The sequence below is a fragment of the Pelophylax lessonae genome (genome assembly GCF_965119305.1).
Source record: "Pelophylax lessonae genome assembly, chromosome: 10".
NCBI classification, from domain to species: domain Eukaryota; kingdom Metazoa; phylum Chordata; class Amphibia; order Anura; family Ranidae; genus Pelophylax; species Pelophylax lessonae.
In genome coordinates this window covers 73,546,240-73,571,805 of record NC_138777.1, presented here as the reverse complement: position 1 = coordinate 73,571,805, position 25,566 = coordinate 73,546,240, and the positions used below count along the sequence as shown (strand labels likewise).

General features: G+C 46.6%; 1 protein-coding gene across 4 annotated transcripts in view; it reads left to right on the top strand.

Moving 5' to 3' along the window:
* Positions 1-25,566, top strand: part of MYRF (myelin regulatory factor) — a 250,799-nt gene that overhangs the window by 139,738 nt on the left and 85,495 nt on the right. For all 4 annotated transcript variants that reach the window (XM_082269824.1, XM_082269822.1, XM_082269823.1 and 1 more), the window contains exon 2: positions 23,712-23,796. In XM_082269824.1, the coding sequence (XP_082125950.1) occupies positions 23,712-23,796 (85 nt within the window). The remainder of the gene's footprint in view (positions 1-23,711; positions 23,797-25,566) is intronic.

The following is a 25,566-nucleotide window of genomic DNA, read 5'->3' as shown; positions in this document are numbered from 1 at the left end:
TTGCCCCCTGGCTCAGTCCTCCCCTGGCGTTACTATACTAACAGTAAAATCACTGTGTATATGCTGTAAAGCATGCTTGTTATACTCACTGTGGAACCTAAGGGGTTAACCCTCCTCATTGTGTAAAAAGGCTACTTGATCCTCTATGGACAGATCCTCCTCTTCTTCCACTGACTCCAGAACATGTCTGGATAAAACAGAGCCTTTGGACGCAGGCTGCACATGCTCAGTTTGATGTGTATTGCTAGAAAGTGTGATCAGCACATGGCCAATCAGCACTGTCCAGACAGAGGGTCAGGGGTCCTGGATCCTGATAGGACAGCTCAGTGCAGTAGTGCAGTATGAAAACTCCTCCTACAAGCTTTACCAGGAACTGACAGAAATCACACGACTGCTATATACTGCCGATGAGAAAAGGTATTTATCCACTTGTATTTACTAAAATAATTGCATTTCCATGTTCTATGTACTGTGCGAGAACAGATATAATAAATGCAGGGTCCTGGGTTTAGTAAGACTCCAGGAAAAGTGAATAATGTCTAAATACAAAAGTCATGTACTGTAAATGCTTACTTGAATCTTAGGGGTTGATTTACTAAAGGCAAATAGACTGTGCACGTTGCAAGTGCAGTTGCTTTACAGCTTGGTAAATGAGAGGAAGCTTTTTTCCTTGCATGTGATTGGGTCTTCTTTGTAAAGTGAAGCATTACCTCCTTTACTAAGCTCTGGAGCAACTGCACTTGCAAAGAGCATAGTCTGTTTGCTTTTAATAAATTAACCCCTTAGTGGGCGTTGTGTATTTCTAACTGATCTGTGCAGTAATCCAGTGTGAATTGTTTCCTGTAATAAAGACCAGTCACTGCTGCTCTCTCTCCTTGTGCAGTGTGACTGGTCGTGTCTCCGCCCCCTTCTGTAGTTTTCTACAGGCATCTTGTAGGCGGTTGGGCCTGCTGGGCCCCTCCCAGAGTTCTTCTCTCTGCACATGCTATGCACAGCACAGTGATGAGATCACTGCTACGTTTTCAAGGTAATATCTGTGTTTACAAAGCTATTTTGGTAAATTTATAGATAGGTCGTTTTATATCCTTTGTGGCTATTGAGGAATATATTTCAATTATTTTTTTACCAAGATTTCAGCTTTAACTGTATGACGCACTGCTAAATATTACATGTTACTTATTTTAGACAAATAGGTCAATTTAGTTAGCTGCATGAGTAATGCTAACTACAATTTTTATTTTAACTTATTATATATTTTTCAATAAAACGTTCAATTCACAAACAATGGAATCTGTATTTTTCCTCTCAAGATGGATATATAGCCACCAAAAATCTCTCTTTTGCATGAATCAGTGTTTTTTTTTTTTTTACAGGTAATGAATCAGTATTTTCTTTTTTTTTTTTGACAGGAAATTAATCAGTATTTTACCTTTAGTTCTCTCCTTAACCGACACCTCATAGAGCCTTGCAGTTATCTCCACGCAGAAGCCATTAATGTTTTATAGAATTAGTAAACCTTAACCGCTTTCGGACCGCCCGCCGCAGAAATACTGCGGCAGGCTGGCCCTCCTGTGCGAACCGCCGTAGGTATACGACGGTCGCGCGCCTGCAGCTAGGGGGCGAGCGCACGCCGCGGGCGGCGCACTACCACCTCTACTCGGCAGCAGGGACTCTGATGCACGGGTCAGGCAGCTCCGATTGCCGCCTGCCACCTGCGATCACTGTAGAAACATGCCCCTACACATTTAACCCTTTGATCGCCCCTGGGTTAACTCCTTCCCTGCCAGTGTCATTATTACAGTAATAGTGCATATTTTTAGCACTGATTACTGTAGTAATGTCACTGGTACCCCCAAAAGTGTCAAAAATATCAGTTAGGGGTCTGATCTGTCCGCCGCAATGTCGCAGTCCCGCTAAAAATCGCAGATCGTCGCCATTACTAGTAAAAAAAACAAAAAACAATAAAAATGACATAAATCTTTCCCGTAGTTAGTAGACACGATAACTTTTGCGCAAACCAATCAAAATATGCTTATTGTGATTTTTTTTACCGAAAATATGTAGCTGAATACAAATTGGCCAAAAATTTTTTTGGGGGGGGGAATGTTATATAGCAGAATGTAAAAAATATTGTTTTTTTTTTTTCAGAATTGTCGCTCTATTTTTGTTTATAGCGCAAAAAAAAAATCGCAGAGGTGATCAAATACCACCAAAAGAAAGCTCTATTTGTGGGGAAATAAGGACATCAATTTTTTTTAAGTACAGCGTCGCACGATCACGCAATCGTCCATTAAAGTAACGCAGTGCCGAATTGCAAAAAATGGCCTGGTCATTAAGGGGGCAAATCCTTCCCGTACAGAAGTAGTTAAAGCGTAAGTTAACCTTTACAGAAAATCTGTAAGGCGAACTTACACTGGACCCCACCCCCCTGATCCCGCTGTAATGAAGCTTCCTGCTGTCAGGCACCGGGATGCCGATTCCCCGGTCTGGGGATTGGAAATTCCTGTAGCATAATCCCCTATCCGTACCTCTTAGTGTGTATGGATAGGAGGCATTTTAATGGCGCTGACTAATCAGAATCAGCACTGGAGGAGGGGAGGAAAAGCCTTGAGGTTTTCAAATCCCCAGAGCGGAAAAGCGTCGTCCCGGTGCCTGACAGCGGGAAATCGCAGGACTCCGGTACAGCAGAACCGGGGGGATGGAGAGGGGGTCCAGTGAAAATTCACTGTAAGGGCTCTTTCACACAGGCGGTCCGATCAGATCCGCCTGTCAGTTTTTTAGGCGGATCTGATCGGATGCCCCATTCAGCCCTATGGAGCAGCGGATGTCAGCGGTGACATGTCCTCTGACACCCGCTGCCATCCGCATCCGATCCTGCCTGTGAAATCCGGACGGATGGAAACCCTATTTTCCATCCGTCCTGGGGATCGGATCGGATGGGATCGGATGAGAGTGGACAGGCGGTCCGCTCTCATCCGATTCCCCATACAGAGCAGCGGGGGCTGTGACACCTCCCTCTCCGCACTGCAAGCGGAGACAGAGCTGTCATCCGATCAATCCCCGCTGAGCAGCACGGATCCGCCTACGGAGGCGGACCATGTGAAAGAGCCCTAAAGGTGAATTTACCCTTTAGAGTGGTTGTAAATCTCTAACATGAAAAATAAAGAAAGCATATCCTTCTATAGTGTATAATTGTCTCAATCCAAAGCATGGAGTGTCACTTCTCTCTGCAGTCTCTTCCCTCTGCTAGCTGCATGAGTCACTGATAATAGTCCAAGCTGACTTCACAGCATCCAGACTGACCATTCCCCTCTCCAGCACACTTTGTGTATATTTCCCTATGATTCTGTGTAGAGGGTGGGTGTCCATTTCCTCCATTCCGATTTCACTCAGCTCTGTGCCCTAGCTCTACATTGTGTGACCTCAGATCCTTGCCCCCTGCTTTCAGCTGCTGAGAAGTAGCCTTTGATCTGCGTGTTTTAGGAGGATATAGAAAGCAAAAGGCTGAGGATAAACAGGTACAACTTATGCAGTTGGATTTATTTCATCCCTGTGTATCACCTGAGGCTAGCCACTTCAGTGGGTATATGTCAGGGTTTACAACCACTTTAACAATGATCTATTTATTTTAGTTTGTCTCTTAAATATACAATTGAAGGTGTTTTGGTAAATCAGTTTGATAAGTACTAGAAAAAATACCTATGAATCCTGCCATAAATCCCATAAGCTCCCAGCTCTTTTTAGTGAGATTTAACTTCCTGTAAAGTACTGACGATGCTGCACTGACATCTCAAACAATGTTTTCAGCTCTGCCCTTTCTTTTTGTTTTTGGCTTTTGCTTCTTTTAGAATCACATACCCTTTAAAATAGCTTTACTCATATAGGTATTGTATATCAGGATAATTGTATTTGTGCCAGGTTGGGTAAAGCAATATTAAACCCAAAAGCAAACATGTATTATACTGCAACTTTCCAATTCTTAGATGTGATGTCTGTATTACAGCAGGGTAGCTAATTTTCTGTTTCCCCTCGCTCCCCTCACCTTATGGACTGATCATGGTACCCATGAAAGGATAAATTCTTCCTTTAGGGAGCCCTTTTGTACATCAGGATTCTTTCACGTATACTTTGCCCTGTGAACATATGCCCTGTAAACACATAGTAGAACATCTAAAGGTTTATATCTGATGGTTGTCCTATATATGGTCCTGGCGTCCACCCAGGGAGCATTCTTTGTATGTGCATCCCTGGAGGTGGGCACTCTAGGGTCTTTGCAGCCCTGAGGAAGCTTGTGGTGAAACGCGTCGGCACTTAAGACCCCCATCATATAGTGCCCATCACAATAGTTACTATACCTATCATTTTTGGGGGGGATTCTGTTTATATATTGGTTTTTGTATTATGCGTATTGTTTTAACCTCTTTGATATAAATAAACATATAGTTACATAGTTACATATATAGTAGGTGAGGTTGAATAAAGACAATAGTCCATCCAGTTCAACCTGTGTAGGCATGTGTGGCTGTAATCATCTCCCATACCCCTGAATGTTCTGATCCTTGAGATGTAAGTCTAAGAGTCTTTTGAAAGCCACCATACTACCCGCAGAAACCACCTCTTGTGGTAGAGAATTCCACAATCTTGTTGCCCTAACAGTAAAGAACCCCCCGCGTTGCCTGAGGTTAAAACGCTTCTCCTCTAATCGCATTGTATGCCCTCGAGTCCTCATGCAATCCCTTCGAATGAACAGCTTTTTTTCTAAGCTGGGATCCCCATTAAGATATTTATAAATTGCTATCATGTCCCCCCTCAGACGTCTCTTCTCCAGGGAGAATAAATCGAGCGATTGTAGACACTCTTCATAGTCAAGGTCCTCCAATCCCCTAATTAGTTTAGTTGCCCTTCTCTGGACTCTCTCCAGCTCCAACACATCCCTCCTGAGGACTGGCGACCAGAACTGGACGGAATACTCCAGATGCGGTCGGACCAGAGTTTTATAAAGTGGAAGGATTATAGTCTTATCTCTGGAATGCATCCCTTTCTTTATGCATGCTAATATTCTGTTGGCTTTGGAAGCTGCCGCTTGACATTGCATGCTGTTTCCTAATCTATCATCAACCAATACTCCCAGATCCTTCTCCATTTTTGATTCCCCCAAGGGCTCCCCTCCTAACGTGTATTGTGATTTTATGTTTTTAGTCCCCAAGTGCAAAACCTTACACTTCTCCACGTTAAACCTCATTTGCCATGTCGTTGCCCACTCTGTTATTTTGTCCAGGTCATTCTGCAGGATATCTGCTTCATGTTGTGAAGTTATTGCCCTGCCCAATTTTGTGTCATCTGCAAAAACTGATATCGAACTACTGATCCCGACCTCAATGTTGTTTATGAATAAATTGAACAAGGTTGGTCCCAGGACTGAGCCTTGGGGGACCCCGCTTACCACCTCAGACCAGTCTGAGTATGCGCTGTTTATTACTACCCTTTGGACCCGCCTTTTTAGCCAGTTCCGTATCCAAGAGCAAACCCTGCTATCGATACCTGCAGACCTTATTTTATAAATTAAGCGCTTGTGGGGAACTGTATCAAACGCCTTAGCGAAATCCAAGTACACCACATCCACTGGTCTCCCCCTATCTAGCTCACAGCTCACCTCCTCGTAGAATGTAAGGAGATTGGTTTGACAAGAACGCCCATTTGTAAACCCGTGCTGATTACTGCTGATGATGTTGTTGTCCTTAGCAAACTCTACAATATAGTCCCTTATCATCCCCTCCAGAAGTTTACATACTACTGATGTCAAACTGACAGGCCTATAATTTCCCGGGATATGCCTCTGGCCCTTTTTGAATATTGGAATCACGTTAGCTTTCTTCCAATCCCCTGGTACATCTCCTGTCCTAATACTGTCAGCAAAGATCAGGAACAGTGGTCTCGATATAACTTTACTGAGTTCCTTGAGTACTCTCGGATGTATGCCATCCGGTCCTGGCGATTTGTTTGTGTTAAGTTTATCCAGCCTTTCCCTGATTTCCCCCTCTGTTAGCCATGGTGGCAAGTCCTGTTTATTACTACTAACCATACAGTCATGGTCAGTGTACCCCTCCTTTTCCTGTGTAAAGACTGACGAGAAAAAAGCATTTAGCACGGTTGCTTTTTCAGTGTCCTCTGTAACCATCCTCCCATCATTGTTAATTATGTGTGCAATATGCTCTGCCTTAGTTTTTTTGCTGTTGATATATTTAAAGAATTTCTTTGGGTTTTTTTTACTATCCTCCGCTATTTGTCTCTCAAAGTTGATTTTAGCCATCTTGATTTCTTGTTTACTTTTCTTATTTGCCTCCTTGTATTGCTCGAAAGCCGATACTGTGCCCTCTGATTTATACTTCTTGAAGGCCAATTTTTTCCCCCTAATAAGTTTTATGACGCTACAGTTTAGCCAGCCAGGTTTGGCTTTGTCTCTTCTAAATTTATTTCCCATAGGAATGCACTGCAAGATGCCTTTGCCTAATATGTTCCTAAAGCATTCCCATTTTTCCTCTGTGTTCAGGGATCCCAGGGTTTGGTCCCAGTTTACCTTTTCCATCATTGAGTACAATTTTGGAAAGTTTGCCCTTCTGAAGTTTAGGGTTCTTATGTTCCCCACTTGTCTTGTTATGTTGTTATTTACACTAAATGTGATCATCCTGTGATCGCTAGAGCCCAGGTTGTCCTGGACTCCTACCTCCGAGATTATGTCTGGGTCATGACCAATGTAGAATAGATGTCACCCCCAAACTCTTAGGCTGCTTAAAACCAAAGGCTCCACCCCCATGCCATAAACCTTTCCCTTTACCTAAATAATTGAGACCACACCGTGCTTGGAGTTAATTGGCCACAGCAGCCATTTTATTAACCCTTTTACCTTAAAATTAACATAAGGAGAAAAAACATTCCTTACAAACATAAAACAATCAGTCATTAGGCCTGTTGGTCTTTGAGGCTCCTCCAAATAATTCCAAATCCTGCACTGCGGGACCTGTGCCCTGATAGGCCTCCAGCCGCGTCACCGGCTCGGAGACAAACCACTCCCCGCAGTGCCACCATTTTGAATTCCATTTAAACTGACATTAAATGGAATGCACCATAGGGACCCATACCAACGATGAGTCCCAACCATACCCTTATCCTAAACTGTTCACCTCCCCCGCCAGCAAAGACCAACAAAACGCCCAGCTGCCATGACAATATAAAATTCCCCCAGAAAGGACAGAAAGCACAAAAGACATGAATCAAAATCAACCATAACAGTCCCAGAAATAAGGGAGGGTGGGTGGGAAGCTTCTTCTTCCTTCGTCCGTTGAACTTCCACTGACCTCCAATCTGAGGGGCCACCCCTCCTAACTGTACCTCAACCCCTCCCAAACCTGATACACCAATCCCTGAATACCCCCCAACTCAAAACAATTTAATTTAACTCACACCTGCCCTGTCTCCCCTCTTCACATGGTCATGTCTGCCCTGCGCTATTTTTTTTTTTTTTTTTTTCGCTTCGGGCCTTGCTTGACCAATGTAGAATAGATGTCACCCCCAAACTCTTAGGCTGCTTAAAACCAAAGGCTCCACCCCCATGCCATAAACCTTTCCCTTTACCTAAATAATTGAGACCACACCGTGCTTGGAGTTAATTGGCCACAGCAGCCATTTTATTAACCCTTTTACCTTAAAATTAACATAAGGAGAAAAAACATTCCTTACAAACATAAAACAATCAGTCATTAGGCCTGTTGGTCTTTGAGGCTCCTCCAAATAATTCCAAATCCTGCACTGCGGGACCTGTGCCCTGATAGGCCTCCAGCCGCGTCACCGGCTCGGAGACAAACCACTCCCCGCAGTGCCACCATTTTGAATTCCATTTAAACTGACATTAAATGGAATGCACCATAGGGACCCATACCAACGATGAGTCCCAACCATACCCTTATCCTAAACTGTTCACCTCCCCCGCCAGCAAAGACCAACAAAACGCCACCAGCACCCAAGGGTGACACCTTACCCTTGCGTGCCCCTCCAAACCCTCAAGGCTCGCTGGATCCCATCCTGTAATCCCAGGGCCCATAAATCTATACCCACCGCATTGAGGTGGACTCCATCATCCCGCAGATACCGCCATGTGTCCACTTCCAACTCCAGGTGGCGAACCACCAACCCCCCATTCCGACACACAAAGCGCCCCACTTCCTTGTTCAACTTAATCCGAGCCTTATTAAGGCGCGCGACCGACCTGGCCATGCGCCAGGACGTGCGGGCCACCATATCCGACCAAACTACAAGCAGCGCCGGAAAAGCCGTGCGCAGCCGAAGGAAATCCAACTTTATGTCCCTGATCAAGGCCCGCGCGGACCTGGCCCCCAAATCGTTGCCCCCGGCATGCAGCACCAAAACATCTGGCTGCCTGTCCAACCGGGCGAAACGATGCACTTCGGGAAGGACCCTGCCCCAAGTAAGCCCCGGCACCCCCAGCCACCTGACACAAGCCTCGTGCCGAGAAAAACCAAGTTGTCTACCATTAGGACGCACATCAGCTCTCCGGGCCCCCCAGAAAACATACGAGTGTCCCACGATCCAAACAAGGCAGGGTTCCAAACCTACAAGAAAAGGGGACAAAAGGAAAAGAAGACCAACCAATAATCAGATAACCAGCCGGGCCCACACCCCCCCAGCGACAAAACCACCCCCCGTACATACCCTACACCAACAGCTGTGGACGAACGTACAACAAGAACCTCCTAGACTCCCAGCGCCCAATGCGTTTGACCGCATCGTCGGTCAATCCCCAGCGTGCAGCCTCAGTGGCCGCCCCGATCCGAAAGGAATGAGATGCAAACCTACTGGCATCCAAACCCAAAGAGCCCACACACCTTCTGAACACCGATACAAATTGAAAACGAGATAACGACGACCCGTCCGCATGCATTAAAAATGAACCGGGCCGCGAAGGGCGGATTGCCCCGTAATCCCGAACCGCCCCTACCGGGCACAGCGGTGAAGACGGCACCGCGAACAACCGGACACGGACCCCCTTGCCACTCTGGTCCGTTTTGGACCGTCGAAGGAGGATAGTAACCCCCTCCCGACCGACAGAGACATCCTGACCCAATAGGCCCCCCGGCACCGTCCGGGAGGAGCTGACCAATTCCCCAATCCGGAAAGCCCCGAAAAAAGCGAGAGAAAAAGCCGCCTTAAACAACACCACCTCGTAACTCGAGGCGCAGTGCTCCCCCAATTGCCGGCAGACGTCCTGCAAAAGAGCGAAGGACACCGGGCGCCTAGTGTCCCTCCTCCGATAAGCCCTAGAATAGCCCCGTAACGCTTGTCTCACCACGAAGTCCTTCGTGTAATCCTGACAACCCAGAAATTTAAACAGAAAGGCCAAGCCGGACAACTTGCGAGCCACAGCGGAAGCCGACGCGCCCCTCTCAAAATGATCAGAGACAAAAAAAAGTAACACCCACCTGACCTCCGGACCCAGAGGATCCACCGATGCCACCCGCAACACCTCCAGCCACTCCAACCATACCTTGCAATAAGCCGACCACGTGGACTCGCTCACCGACTTCCTGATCCATCCAGCGAGGACCCCAAGGCAATCCCCCATAGCCACTCCGGACACGTGACTCCGCGTTGCTCCGCTGCCGGTGCCAACTCCCGGAACCTGTCCCACTGAAAACGAGACAGCGCGTCAGCAATATCATTCTTAACCCCCGGAATGTGCACAGCGTACAGGAAAACATTCAACCGTAGACACCGCAACACCAAATACCTGAGGAGGCGCACCACCGGCTGAGACGAAGCCGACGCGCGGTTGATCACCTGAACCACCCCGAGATTGTCGCAATGGAGGCGAACCTTCAGGTTCCTGAACTCCGCCCCCCAAATCTCCAGGGCCACCACCACCGGGAACAGTTCCAGCAACACCAAGTTGCTGACCAGCCCCGCTACCTGCCATGCCCCCGGCCAAGGGGCGGCGCTCCACGCCCCCCGGTGAAAAGCCCCGTACCCCGCCGAACCAGCAGCATCGGTAAACAGTTCCAAATCAAAGTCGCTGATCGGCCCGGCCATCCACAAGGATCTACCATTGTATGTGGCCAAAAAACCGTGCCACAGACGCAAGTCATCCCTGTGTTCCCTGTTGAGCCTGACGAAGTGAGTGGGCAACTTCACCCCCGAAGTCGCCGCCGACAGCCGTCGGCAGAAAACCCGGCCCATGGGCATAATGCGGCAGGCAAAATTCAATTTACCCAGCAATGACTGCAAGCTGCGCAACTGAATCTTGCGCAAACCCAGCACCCCTTCAATTTCAGCTCTCAAAGCCCCCAATTTATCCTCCGGTAGGCGACACTCCATGGCCTCCGAATCCACGACAATGCCCAGGAAGCTGAGCACCGTGGTCGGGCCTTCCGTCTTGTCGGGGGCCAACGGAATGCCGAAGCTCCCGGCCACATGCTGCAACGTGGCAAGCAGGATCGCGCACCCGTTGGAAGAGGGCGGGCCCACACACAGAAAGTCGTCCAAATAGTGGATCACCGAATTCACACCGGAAACCTCCCGAACCACCCACTCCACAAAGGAACTGAAGGTCTCAAACAGCGCGCACGATATGGAGCAGCCCATAGGAAGGCAGCGATCCACATAATACGCCCCTTGCCACCGGCAGCCCAGCAATCGAAAACTGTCCGGGTGAACCGGGAGCAACCTGAACGCCGCCTCAATGTCCGATTTGGCCATCAAGGCCCCCCGCCCATAATGTCGCACCCAGGCCACCGCGGCGTCAAAGGAAATGTAAGACACCGTACAGGCATCCGGGTCGATGGCGTCATTCACAGACCCACCCTTTGGGAAGGAGAGGTGGTGAATGAGGCGAAATTTGTTGGGTTCTTTCTTGGGAACCACCCCCAACGGCGAAACCACCAAGTCACGCACCGGCACCTCCGAGAACGGGCCCGCCATGCGACCGAGAGCCACTTCCTTGTGCAACTTATCCGACACCACCAAAGGGTGGCGCAAAGCCGAACGCAAATTCCTCGCCACCGGCGGCACCGAGGCCAAAGAGCAAGGGATACGAAAACCCACCGCAAAACCCTCCCCCAGAAGTCGGGCAGCCGCCCTATCGGGGTACCTATCTAGAAAAGGCCGCAGCCTTTCCACCCTCACCGGCGTCGTCCCCTTTGTGCGAAGGCTCTCCGGACCGCCCTTTTCCGGACTTAAAACACCGAGCCAAGGAATGGGAACCTCCGCAACCGGAGCATTCATGTTTGAAGCGACATGTGCCACCGAACTTACAGGAACCCTCATTAAATTGCCAGCAGAAACCCCTCCTCTTTGCGGCCGGCTGTCCCGGGGTCGCAGAACCACCGGCCCCCCCTGGAAAAAACTGATTCGGAGCCTTCGCAGACGACATGAGCCGCATCCACAGGCTGATGTCCTTGTGGTCCCACCGCAAGGACGGCCTAACCGCCTTCCGCTGTCGGAACTGTTCGTCGTACCGCAGCCAGGCCGACCCCCCGTAAACCCGATAGGCTTCCCCTACAGCGTCCATGTAGCAGAACAGGGCCGAGCAGTTTTCCGGCGCCTTTTCCCCTATGACGCCCGCCAGAATGGCAAAGGCCTGCAGCCAATTGGCGAAGGTCCGAGGGATAAGCCGATGGCGTCGCACCTCCTCGTCCTCCTTCTTGCGCTCCTCCGGTTTAACCCTGTCCAGGTGAAACTTCTCGAGGGGCAACAGCGTGAAGATTTCCACGTACTCACCCCCAGATCTTCTCCCGGACTTCCTGCTTCAAATGTGCCCCCAATGGGCCCTCAAAACAAACATATACCTCACCTTTCGCTGAATCGTCCAGGCGAACAGCGTCCGCCTTCCCCTCCTTCGCCGTCCCGGCCTTGTCCCCCGCCGCCCCGGCCGTCACTGCCACCACTGCCGGCGCACCAACAACCTGGGGAGGGGCCCCAGCCCCCCCCGCAACTAGCCCCGTGGAAGACGGCCCCGCCAGCCCCGGGGCCCCCCCCGGCTCCGTGCCCGAGCCCCCCGCCGGAGGCACCCAAGCCGCCGCTGGAGACAAGCGGCCCCCGTCCCCCGGGGGCAAACGCCCCAAGAGGTCCCGTAGACCCAGGAGGAAGCCCCTCAAACCCCCATCATCACCCCCTGCCGGGGTCCCCGCCCCCACTGGCCGGGACACCCCCACCCCCCGAGCCCCTCCAGCACTCCCACCCCCCACATCAAACAAGCCCCGCAAATCAGACAAAGCCAGAGAAGGAATTGTGACCTCACCTGTCTGCCCAGGGGGGGCGCCCCCAGCCGCCGATCCAGCCTCCCTCGTCGCCGACCGACCACCGACATCCTCTTCCACATCCGATCCGGACACCTCGCCTTCCGAACGATCGTCCCCGGGCACCGCCGACATCCGTCCACCAGGTGTCGCACTCCCGCCATCTGCAGAGCCGAGCGACAGGCGTCCACGCCCCCGTACTCCAGCTCCGCCCGACGGAGACCTCTGTGAACCAGCCGAACTTCCGATGACCCGGCCACGTGACTTGCCCCGTCGCGTCATCTCTCTGCGCCCAGCCGAGGCCGACTCCGAGTCCCGCCGATCACTGCTGCCACCGGCCGCCATGAAGCCGCTCCCACGCCGAGGCACCCCTCCGACCGGAGCATCGCCAGTAGGGGAGCCCGCCAGTCCAGAAGCACCCCGGCGAGAGGGACGGGGAGAGACCGAAGGCCGCCTCCCCCCACTACCCCCAGAGCTCCGTCCATGCAGAGGATTCCTCCCAGAGGCGCGCACGGCCGCAGCAGGAGTACGCTTAGCCGGCGGCCCTGAAGGGTCCCTGTCGGGGCTCCTAGGATGACGCTGAGCTCGAGGGGAAGGGTCCGGTGAAAAACGCTCCGGCGGCCGTGACCGCCGAGCCCGCGGGACCGCAAGCCCCTCCGAATCCTGTGCAGAGTCCTGAACCCCCATCAACGTGGAGACCTGGGACCGGAGCCACTCAGTCCCCTTCACCGCGGCAGCGGCCTTGATTTGCTCCAGCAAAACGTCCAAATCCGCCATCACAGACCAGGGAAGCTGAGGTAAGATGCTCTGCAGTGAAAAAGGTGGGTGACCAAGCTTCTTCTTCCTTCGTCCGTTGAACTTCCACTGACCTCCAATCTGAGGGGCCACCCCTCCTAACTGTACCTCAACCCCTCCCAAACCTGATACACCAATCCCTGAATACCCCCCAACTCAAAACAATTTAATTTAACTCACACCTGCCCTGTCTCCCCTCTTCACATGGTCATGTCTGCCCTGCGCTATTTTTTTTTTTTTTTTTTTCGCTTCGGGCCTTGCTTTAGTGAGCAATAGATCCAGGACTGCGTTTTCTCTGGTGGGGGAATCCACCAACTGTGACATGTAATTATCCAGTAAGGTTTCCGTGAATAGGCGGGCCTTCTGTGAGTGTGCAGTCCCCTCTTCCCAGTCAATGTCGGGGTAATTGAAGTCCCCCAATATGGATTTTGTTCAATGAACATCCCTCTATCTGGCCTGCAAAGTCCGATTTTTCTTCTACTTTTTGTCTTTCATGTCTGATGGCTGCATTCTTTTTCTTATATTTTTATATCTGCCTAGTAAGTTTGTTTTTCAACAGAACAAGCTTGTCCTGCAGATGTAGCAGTTACATGGTTGAGGCAAACCCTCTAACACTGACAATGATCACCTTTATCCCAAAAGGAAAAAACTGTTTCAGTGACTGCTTAAAAAGCGTTAGCTGAAGTTTGGCTTGAATTTGTTAGTGTATTTAAGTCTGCTAATACATTTAACACTACCCCCCCCCCCGACTGACAAGGTTGCTGTCCAAAGGCCCTCTGTTACATACAGAGTGTAGGTAACTTAAAGCAGTTGTTACCCCATCACTCCATATTCCAGGTATGTGCCTGCTGTACCATGTACTTGTATGAGAAAGTATCCTGTTCTCTTTTTATTACTTCCTTTGCGTGAAATCCCTGGTGTTCCTGCCAGTCCTTCTGCTTTCCTATTAAAAACTGACCACACTAAGCAGGAAAGCACACCACGGTCAGTTTTCTAGCTATGCTGGGAACTCAGTCTGCTCTCCTACAATGATCAGACTTGTCTTGACATGCCCCCCCCCTACAGCCATTCACTGAGAAGCTGCTCAGTGTTGCTTCTCCTCCCCCCAGTTCTTATGCAGCTGAGAACAGATGGAATGTGATCACTTAAAAAAAAAGGGAAAAAGGGTATTTATAATGGTTTTTTTTTTTTTTTTTTTGCTATACAAAATGGTTTTGCCTTTCATTTCTATTTTAAACTGAATGGGTTGTTTTACAAGGTGATCATTTACAATCAATTAAATACAGGAGGTGTGTTACTGGGCAGATCACCAGGTGAAAACAGAGGGTAAAATACTAAAAAAAGAAAATGAATGCAGCCACCACATCTACTGATTTTAAGATGCAATGCATTACATGTTTTGTTTGTCTTGATTATTATCACTTTAGGAGACCTGTTGCGGTGAATTAAAGCGGAAGTACAGCCTTAGGCCCCTTTCACACATACGGTCCGTTCAGTTCATCAGTTCAGTCACGTCAAAATGTATCAGTTTTCCATCCGTTTTTCATCCATTTTTCATCCATTTTTCATCCGCTTTTCATCCGTTTTTCGTCAGTTGTCATCCGTTTTTCGTCAGTTGTTATCCGTTTTTCGTCAGTTGTTATCCGTTTTTCGTCAGTTGTCATCCGTTTTTCGTCAGTTATCCGTTTTTCGTCAGTTGTTATCCGTTTTTCATCCATTTTTAATCCGTTGTCATCCGTTTTTCGTCAATTGTCATCCGTTTTTCGTCAGTTGTTATCCGTTTTTCGTCAGTTGTTATCCGTTTTTCGTCAGTTGTCATCCGTTTTTCATCAGTTATCCGTTTTTCGTCAGTTGTTATCCGTTTTTCATCCATTTTTCATCCGTTGTCATCCGTTTTTCGTCAATTGTCATCCGTTTTTCGTCAGTTGTTATCCGTTTTTCATCCATTTTTCATCCGTTGTCATCTGTTTTTCATCCGTTGTCATCCGTTTTCATCCGTTTTCATCCGTTTTTCATCCGTTTTTCATCCGATCCGTTTTTTTGACGGATGAAAAATAGGGCATTCATCCGTTCAAAAAAACGGACATTGACGGAAGCGGATGAAAACGGATGTTAACTGATGATCATCCGTTGTCATCCGTTTTTACATAGAGATACATTGATGTCCGTTTTTCATCCGTCAACGGATGGATGAAAAACAGACAAACGGACAGCATGTGTGAAAGGGGCCTATATGTTTACATCAGCAAATATAGCCATAGTCCAAGGCAGGGGTCTCCAAACTGTGGCCCGCGGGCCGGATGCGGCCCTTTTCTTGCCTTTATCTGACCCTTGAGACACTTTTCCTCCCACTGATGCAAGACACTATCCCCCCCACTGACACCAACAAAGGGGCATAATTCCTGTTACTGACATCAGCAAAGGGACACTTTTTTAATGCACAAAATAGATTGAATTGAATAATACCACTTGCTTACTGGGCACTTATACCCCCTTCCTGATCAGGCCAATTTTCAGCGCGCTCACACTTTGAATGACAGTTGCGCAGTCATGCAACACTGTACCCAAATTAAATTTTTTGCATTTTTTTCACACACACAGAACTTTCTTTGGTGGTAAATAATCACCACTGGGTTTTTAATTTTTTTGCTAAACAAAAAAAAGACCGAACATTAAAAAAAAATGATAAAAAAATAAAATAATTTTCATATTTTGGTGTAAAATTTAGCAAACAGATACTTTTTCTTCTTCACTGATGGGCACTAATCAGGTGGCCTTGACGGGCACTGATAGGCTACACTAATGGGCACTGATGAGGTGGCACTGATGAGGCGGCACTGGTGGGCACTGATCAGGAGGCACTGATGAGGCTGCACTGATGGGTGGCACTGAGGGGCACTGATAGTTTGCATTGATCAGGAGGCACTGATTGACAGCACTGATGGGCACTGATAGGTGGCATTGGTGGGCACTGATTAGCAGTACTGATGGCCACTAATGGATGGCACTGGTGGGCACTGATTAGCAGCACTGGAGGGCACTTAGGGGACCGATGTCCCTCCAACAGAAGCCGGTTAACAGCTTTCTTCTTTTAGTGCGGGCGTCAAGTAGTTAGTATTTATAGATAATCTGATTTTTTTTTTCCCCTGATGGAGAAAATTGTGTTATGTTTTATTGGGGTTTTTTTTGCCATCCTCTTGATCAGCTATGGGTAAAGGATAGTGTAAATGGAAGTTTTATAAATATATATATATATATATATATATATATATATATATATATATATATATATATATATTTATATATATATATAATATGTATATATTGTTTTTTATTTATTATAATTATTTATTTTGTTATTATTATTATTCATCTGAATACCTATGTAACTATATAGACTAGTTTAATTTTTTTCAAAAATTGTTTTTGGAATGTTAGATTTTCAAAATGTTAATTGGGTTAAAACAACGTTCATATTCCACAGTAGTGACATAAAAAATGTTCTTGAAAAAATTAAATTCTAACAGTGAAATTATTTTTAGTTTGGGAAATTACATTTATTCCTAAGGCACCTTGCACACGATACTCCTGTTAGAGCATCTACGTTTTCTGGCGTAATTGTAATGCGCGCATTTTCGCGCTTACGCGCTTGCGCGAATTTGCGCGAATTTGCGTAAATGCGCGCAATTGCGCATAAATTTATTCTAGCGTTCTGGATATTCAATTGACATTTTAGGGTCATTTGCGCGCATTCGCGCATATTTGCGCGTTTTTGCGCACATCAGGCGTAAATTACTGACCAAAAATGCAGATTTTTCTATTTTGTTCTTACTGAAGAATAAGCGGCGCTCAATTACACGGCTGTGTGCATAGGCACATAAGAATGAATGGGCTCTATTTTAGCACAGAAAAAAAAAATGCTGTACTGAGCATTTTTAAGCTGCAGTGTGCAAGAGGCCTTAATCAAATGTTAAAAGAAAACCATATTTTAAAGTACTTTTGAACAACATTCATTTAAGTCTCTGTAGGCATCATCAAATGTACTGATGAGTACAAACTTTTGTAGGAAAATCTAGTCATGTATGGTCAGCTTAACACTATAAAATGAAGCCTCTGTTGTATTTTGACTGATAACAACATAGCGCACTTCTTTCTCCACGAGTAGGGCTCTAAATGATGGTTTCTCAACTCCAGACCTCCAAAAGGTCATGTTCTCTGGCTTTCCATCACCTTGCACAGAAGACATAATCCGTGTCACTGACTCAATAATTACACACAGCTGTTTCATCCTGTTGCAAATACTTGAGGACTAAAAAAATGATGATGTAAATTCCTTCTTGCTAGGAAATATTACATTAAATTTAATAAGGATTTGTTCACAACTGATGCCATAAAAATGATCTGTATTATACAAGTGGTTTAACACGTGTTGCCAAATTCAACTGAATGGCAATGCGATTTTTTTATTGAATTTTTTTAATTTGCCTCTATTTAGTTGCCTTGTTTGGATAACTACAGACCAATGTATCCAAGAGTACAATTTGCCAGACATTTGCAGAGTGCACCACTGTGATGAGAGCAGCTAATACTAACATTAATGGGCTCTGAGATTGGCCTGCAGTTCAGAATGCAGAAAACTGCATGTACAGTAAACCCTACTCCATTGCGGGGGTTACGTTCCGGACCCAGCCGCGAAAAGTGAAATTCCGCGAAATAGAAAAACCCTATTAAAATGCATTGTAGGCATGTTTATTTTACTGTCACTGTACGTGTAGAAGCATTTTAAGGTCTTTAAACACACTTTAAACACACTTTTAGTGCCGGTTCACACTAGGGCGACCTGTGAGGCGACCTGGCCGCCTCACAGGTCGCCGCAGGTCGCCTCCCATAGGGAAGCTGCTGACCCGTTCTAATAGGAGCGACACAAGTCGCTCCGACCTAGAAAAAGGGTCCGGAGCTTCTTTGGGGCGACCAGGAGGCGACCGCCATAGACTTCAATGTTATGAAGTCCGTGGCGGCCGCTCCGAGGTCGCGGCGCGCTGCTCGCACCGCAATCTCGGAGGTCGCCCCTGCAAGTAGCGTCGCGGTAATGTGAACCGGCGCTTAAAACAATAGAAACTCATTTAAACACATAAAAGATACTAAGAGACATAGCAAGAGCTATGGAAAACACAAAAATATTTCATTTTTAATGATTTATATAGTAAAATAACATTACAAAAAAAAACGCTAATTACCGGGACCGCAAAAACTGAACCGCAATGGAGCGGGGGATTACTGTAATTAGATGTGAATGATTCCTGGTACTTTTTTTTTTTTACTGCGTTTTGGGCCTCTCTTCTATCATTATTACCAGAAATCTATAGTCTTGTATTTGGCTTCCTATTCATACTCATACCCACCGCTTTCACACCTTCAATTATGTGGATTATAAAGAATTATGGTTGGTAAAAGCCACAAGTACTTTTTTTCACCACTGCTTTTCTTTTATATTGACTTATAAAATAAAAAAATGTTGTCATTGGAGGCTGGATGAAAGCTGTAGTGTAGTATATAACTTTTAGTAGGTAAATAGTATATTTTGTATAGAGGTCTATTCCTTAGACCAAAAGGGACAGCTAAGGAGGAAAGAGGGACAGAGGGATTTGCTTCTAAAAGAGGGATAGTTGGAAGCTTTATGTACTATAGTACATACCTATTTGCAGGGCTTTTTTTCAGCGGGAACGCGGGGGAACGCAGTTCCGGCACCTCCAGGGGGTGCTGGAAGGTCTACTGATGCTGGCTGCTGTGGGATCTATTGTTGCTGGAGGGGATCAATTTTTGCATGGCAATCTATTGTTGCTGGTGGAGGATCTTTTGATACTGGGGGTTAATTGTTGCTGGAAGGGATCTACTGTTTAGGGAGGGGTCTACTGTTGCTGGCTGCTAGAGAGTCTATTGATGCTGGCTGCTGGGAGATCTTTCTTTTGCTGCTGCTTGGGATCTATTGCTGCTGGGGGGGGGGGTCTATTGCTTCTGGCTGTGGGGGATCTAATTTATTGCTTTTCTTGTTATCATAATGGAATTCCATACATTCCAATACAACATTATACTTGGCTTTATATTCTCTACAAGCGGCTGTACTGGAAGCTGGGTAGGGATGGAACCAAGGGTCAGTGCTCGGAGGTGTTTAGGGGTAGAACCAAGGGTTAGTGTTCGGAGGTGGGTAGGGGGGGGGCAGAGACACAAAGTAACTTAGAAGGGGGGTTCCTGCACCTATCCTCTGAGAAAAAAAGCCCTGCCTATTTGTCACCTGGCGCCACGGATTAACAAATGCACACAGCAAGAAATCACCTACCTAACAACATTTATTGGTTCAGCGATCATGCCACCAAATCATCTTAAAAGATAAATCCATAGGAAAACTTAAGCCTGTCTTTAAACCAATTATAACTTGATGTACAATCTTTGGGGCTGGAGCTTTAATGCACCCTTTCTAAACCTTTTAGCAAGGAGGACCCCTGGGAATATGTTTTAGGTCTTAGAGGCCTCCTGCTTAAATTGTATATCCAACTCACTGTACATTGGTATAATCAATAATTAGCCGGTCAGTAAGGAAATGTCTCTTTACATTGGTGGTCAGTAAAGAAATATTCCCTTATATTGGTGGTCAGTACAGAAACATCCTCTTACATTGGTCAGTAGAGAAGTTTCCTGTTACTTTGGTGGTCATGAGGAGAAGAACCTCCATAGTTTGGAGGTTAGCTGTAGACGGCGCTCTTACAGACAGCTAAAGGCATCATTGATATTGGTTTCTTACCTGAGAAGATGAGAGGAAAGTATCCACTGGACCCACACCCGGGGCTCAGCCAAGTGAGGTTGATGCTGGCTCATCAGGCAGGAGAACAGTCCACCACAGGCTCATTGCTCAAGGAGCGCCTAGTCACCTGTGGAGGAAGTCTAAAGCCTCGTACACACGATCAAATTATCGAATGATCTTGCGTCCGATTTTTGTTGCATGCTAGTTTAATATCGAAAGTGAAGAGGTTGCTTTCATAGGAAAATTCCCGTACGACAGAATTCAACTTCAGAAGTGATGTCATGTGTTGAATTGTTTTCTATGTGTTCTTTCCTTTCTGAGCATGCCTAGTCTTGCTCTTACGGTTTTTTTTTCAGACGAAAACTGTACTAATTAAACGAAAATCGGACGTTGTGTTGACGTACGATAAACATTTTATAGCCCGCACATCCAGATTTTGTCGTCCGAAAATTCGTAATCGGTTGTCGAAAACACTATACTAACAATCCGGCAGATAGTTCGTCGGACGAAATTTTACTTCTGATTTTCGTATCGTGTTTACGGGCCTTAAGGGTTCATGCAACCTTGGTTGAGAAAGCTGAATAATTAATTATTCATGTGTGAGAAACACATACAGCTTTGTGATATGTGTGCAGTGTGTTCTTACCTTATGCCTATTTTTAAGCAAACATCTACTTAGCGACCAAAAGATATTCAACAATTGAGTAGCAAGTAGTCCATCATTACAAATGCAAGGTTAGAAATTAATTTTAGAATCACATACCCTTTAAAAAAGCTTTAGTGCCGGTTCACATTTGTGCGATCACAGAGACTGCATGTAATTCGGAGCGCACTGCTCCTAAAATTACATGCGATCTCTGTGCGGTGCAAATTCAGCCATACAGTTTGTATGGCTGAATTCGCACCGCAATCGCACTAAAAGACGCACAGGACCCTTTTCTTGGTCCGCAGCAGAATCGGATCGCATGGTGGTTCACACTAGTGCGATCCGATTCTGTGCGAACTTTCAGATCGCACTGCGATATGCAATCTGATCTGGCACTTACTCATCTAGGTATTGTAGATCAGGATCCTTTTATTTGTGCCAGGTTGGTTAAAGCGGTATTAAACCCAAAAGCAAACATTTATTATATTGCAGCTTACCATTTCTTAGATGTGATAGCTGCATTAGCTTTCTTTTTTTAGGCTTTCTTTCTTCTGTTTTCATCAGCTGATCCAGTCAGTAAGTCTGTTGTTAAAAGAGCAAGCTCTCCAGGAGACTGTATCAGTTACAGAAAAGAGACACACCATTTACTCACATGGGTGCTTACAATAATCAGCTTTTATTTGTTTATGTAAAACCTTTCCAGGGATCCCGTGAGGTCCTCAGCCGAACTGATTCTTCAATCGGTGTCCAATGCAGCCTATTTCCAACTGCGCATGCACGAGTTGCGCTGTGCCTTCCTAATGGGCCCGTAGTCTTCTGGGACATGTGATGTTTCCCAGAAGACTGCTTGAGAAGAAGGAGCAATCTGAGCCAGAAGTGGAAGCGGGTACCTGTCAAAACCAGGTACCCCCTCACTCCAAAAAGTGCCAAATGTGGTAGTGGAGGAGGGGGGGGGGGGTGCAGACAAGCAGAGTTTCCCCTTTTGAGGGGAGCTTCTCTTTCATTCCCTGTTCACTTTTTGCTGTATTATATTTTATTTATTACAGGTACTTAAATAGCGCTGTCAATTTACATAACGCATAACATATTTATTATGCATTTACATCATTCCCTGCCCTCAAGGAGCTTACAATCTAAGGTCCCTAACTCACATGTATACATATACTAGGACCATTCTAGACAGGAGCCAATGAAAGTGGAAATAGATGGCATCTGAACGCCACCAACCAAAAATGCTATTTAATTCATTTTTAGACCTCATTTTTAAAATGTCAGTAGAAAGCTGTAGCTGTTGAAGGAGCTTTTCAGCATTTTTCAGCGTTTTTAGCGTTTATTCAGCTGTAGCGTTTTTTAGCTTTTTTTAGCTAAACTGTACTGCCACAAAAGCTTATGGCTCAAAAACTCGAATAAACGCCAAAAAGCGGTGTTTTTCAGCCATTTTAAGCTTTTATCAGCGTTAGAGCGTTTTTGCAGCTGAAAAACTCCTCTCAAAACCCACTAGTTCTGTTTTTTTTTCCAGCCAGAAAACGCCCCAGCCAAAAACTGCTGATAACAGCCCATGTGTGCATGGACACATAGGATAACATGCTGGGGAGTTTACTGGCTGCAGAAAAAAACGTCTGATGCCAAAAACATCCGCTGTAAAAACTTCCAAGGGAAAATGAAGCCTTAATATTCAAATCAAACTCCCCCATCCACTCATCTCTCCATGCTTTATTTTGCTGAGTAATCAATTTGAAAAACCCTCTCCTAACATTTCTGACTGTGTCCATCTTGAGTAAGGGCAGATGATTCATGTAGCATTTACTTCCAGGTATCCATCTGCCCTTAGCTCAGGCATGCAGACAGGAGGGTGTGCTTAGCTGAGAAAGACCCTCCTCCCCTCCTGAAGACTCCTGGGATGTATGACATTATTTGCCTAGGCATGGAAACCAGAAAGTAACTGAAGAAATGTAAAATGAGCGATTAAAACAAGGAAATACGATATATTTTCCTACCTATTTACGAATGCTAGCAGCATTAGGATTACAAAGAGTCAAAGTTGATTGAGAGAGTGGAGTGCCTCTTTAACCTACCAGCATGTCTTTGAAGTGTGGGAGGAAACTATGCAGGCACAGGGAGAACATGCAAACTCTGTGCAGGTAGTGCCATGGTTGGGATTTGAACCGATCACCCTAGGGCTGCTAAGCAGAAATGCTAACCATTTAGTCACTGTGCCAGAGGCGTAACTAGAACCTTCAGGGCCCCGGTGCAAGAAACCATGAAGGGCCCCCGGACCCCTGGCCGGGGCCCTTCCCTTCAAGCCTGGTGCTCTTCCCACTGACTCTGGGGCCCTTTACTCTCATTGCGGGGCCCTTTATTGTTCTGCAGTGGGCCCCCTTCCTGCCATCCTGGGGCCTCCCCACGGTGGTGGAATGCCAGGACTCGCTTGCAAGTGTGACCTTTGCGATCCTGGAAGTTCACCCACTGGTGTCAGTAGTTTTTATGTTTTGGTATTTTAATTGCAATATTTTTGTCATAATATTTTATTTTTTTACAACGTCACTGACTATGACTCTGTCCGTTCAGAAAAGGAAGGAGCTGGTAAATTACATATTTAACGACCCCTTCCTGGTTCTCTATTGTTACACATCCCCTGTAGCAGCCCGCAGGTGAGGGAAGGAAGCACAGTTGAGGGGGGGGGGGGGGTCAGCACAGTGGAGGGGACCAGGGGAGCACACAGGGGCCCAGAGACAGCAGAACACAAGTGAACTGGATAGGAGGAGTGGCGGGGGGGAAACATACAGAGAAACCAAACTCCTCCATTTTCCTCCTGCAGCTACAGAACGAAAAAGGAGGACAGTGATTTCTCTACATGCTGCCCCCCCTCCCCCCTCCTATCCAGGTGTACAGGGGAGCTGCACAGGCCCCCTGGAGCATGGGGCCCGATTGCAACTGCAACCCCTGCACTGTGCTGTCATTGTGCTTGGTATTCATGAGCCTGAACTCTCATGACTCTCCACTAGAAAAGTTTTGTTTGAAGAATTGATTAATCACTTGTAAATTATTACACTGCTCTGTTCATGTCTATTCTTTGATTCTGCTGAAGAGTGCTGTATTAGATGTTGTCCTTACATAGCAATCACTGGTGTACAAACAACTCAGTTCTATATATGTTTTGTTTCAGGACATGATATTAATGGAGCTCTGGAACCATCAATTGACACCAGTATCCTAGAGGAATACATCAGCAAAGAGGACTCTCCTGATATGTAAGTAGCAAAATACTTTACAAAGCACACTCCTTTACATGACATTAACTTGTGCAAACACTATTTAAAGGATAAAACTGCTAGGTGTTATTTGAAACTTACCTGTTCACGTAATCCAAGTGAAAATTCAGGAAAAAAAAACAGTTTCCATGACATATGAATGTATCACTGTCCCCATGGGGATTGCTGTATGATGACTTGTTTGGCCTTCCACTGATTACCAGCACACAGTCACTTAGGGAACAGTTCACACATCCCTCCTTACTCCTGATGGCTCGTCACACAATAAACAGTCCAGGGGTATTGGTTTTTAGTGTTTATTTTGGAACTTGGATGGGAGAAGGGAATAGTGGGATACTCCAACTGTTACTATTCACAAAGGATAAGGACAACTCTCACTTGGCCTTACCAGGATGCTTGTGGAAGCAGCTGCACTGCTTAATCAATACTGCTACATGTATGTTAAGGGTTAAGTCTCCTTGCTCTTTTCTCTCCAGCAATAGTATTGGTAAATCTACATTATCTTCGGGACATTCACTAGCATCCCCTTTACTGACACCCGTCCACTGACTCTTCTAGCTGCAGTGGTGGCCCCCCTCAGGTCAGGTCCCTTGACACAGATCTGTACTCACTGTACTGCAGAATCAGATCATCCAGTGTCTACCCTTTCAGTCAGCTACACCGGACCTCTGGGTTCAGCTCCTCACTAGCACTCTCCAGGCCCTCAGGTTGACTACCTGAGGCCGCATGGCACCTCTACAGGGGAAGAGGCAGCATCCCCCTCCCTCCGGGACTCCACTATTAAGCCAAAAGACCCTGAGCACATGTGCTCCTGGCTTTTATACAGTATCCCAGCATACAACAAGGCACTTTTCCTCTGCCAAATCACCAGGGCTGTATCAAACGCCTGTGCACCCATTTGTCAGGTTTCCTCCCACTGTCCAATATGCCTCCTTATTGGAGCAGTGTGAAACACTCTGCAGACAGAACGAGTTGCACCTGTGCACAATGAGCAGACCTCACTAACAGATCCTGCTCTCTGGTAGGCAGAGAACAAGATAGATTTACCTGCAGTCCTTCTGGTAAGCAGACAGGACTCAAAATTATACTCTCTTACTAGCACCTACTTAGGAGGGTGCTACATAAACACTTGGGTTTTGTGTACATGGTATTTTTTTTTTTATTGAATGCAACTTTGAGTACAGCCTTAGGCTGGGTTCACACCTCTGTTTGGAGCGGCTCACAGCGGGGGTCCAGTGCATCCCTGTTCACCGTTTCAGGTCCAATTTTGGTCCAACTTTTTGGCTGAATTGGGACCTGAAACAGACTAGAAGACGCACAGGACTCCTGTGCAATTTGCCCTGCAGCCGTCCCAGAGCTGTGTGAACCAGGTCCATTGAGAGCCGGTCACAGGCTCCTGACATGCAAATTAGATGCGGGGGAAACCCAGCCTTAAGATTGTTTCTGCATGTAGACTTAGAAAGGTTGGTGGAGAAAGAAGCGCCTGGTGTCCAATGATATGCAAGTTGAAAGGTGTAACGCTCCTTGCGTTTCTTATAAGGTGTGGATTTTCAGCTGCAGAAGTAGTTCCACGTCAGTAGTCATGTAGGAGATATGCTGAGATACCAATCCCAACCTCAATGACTCATCATGTATGGAAGGTCTTATTTCAGCAAGTAAATACACACAGTAATTAAGCTGGTTCCTAGTGTGACTTTATATACATGTGGTAAGACAATGATAAAGGTCTTAGGGATAGGTTTGAGTGGA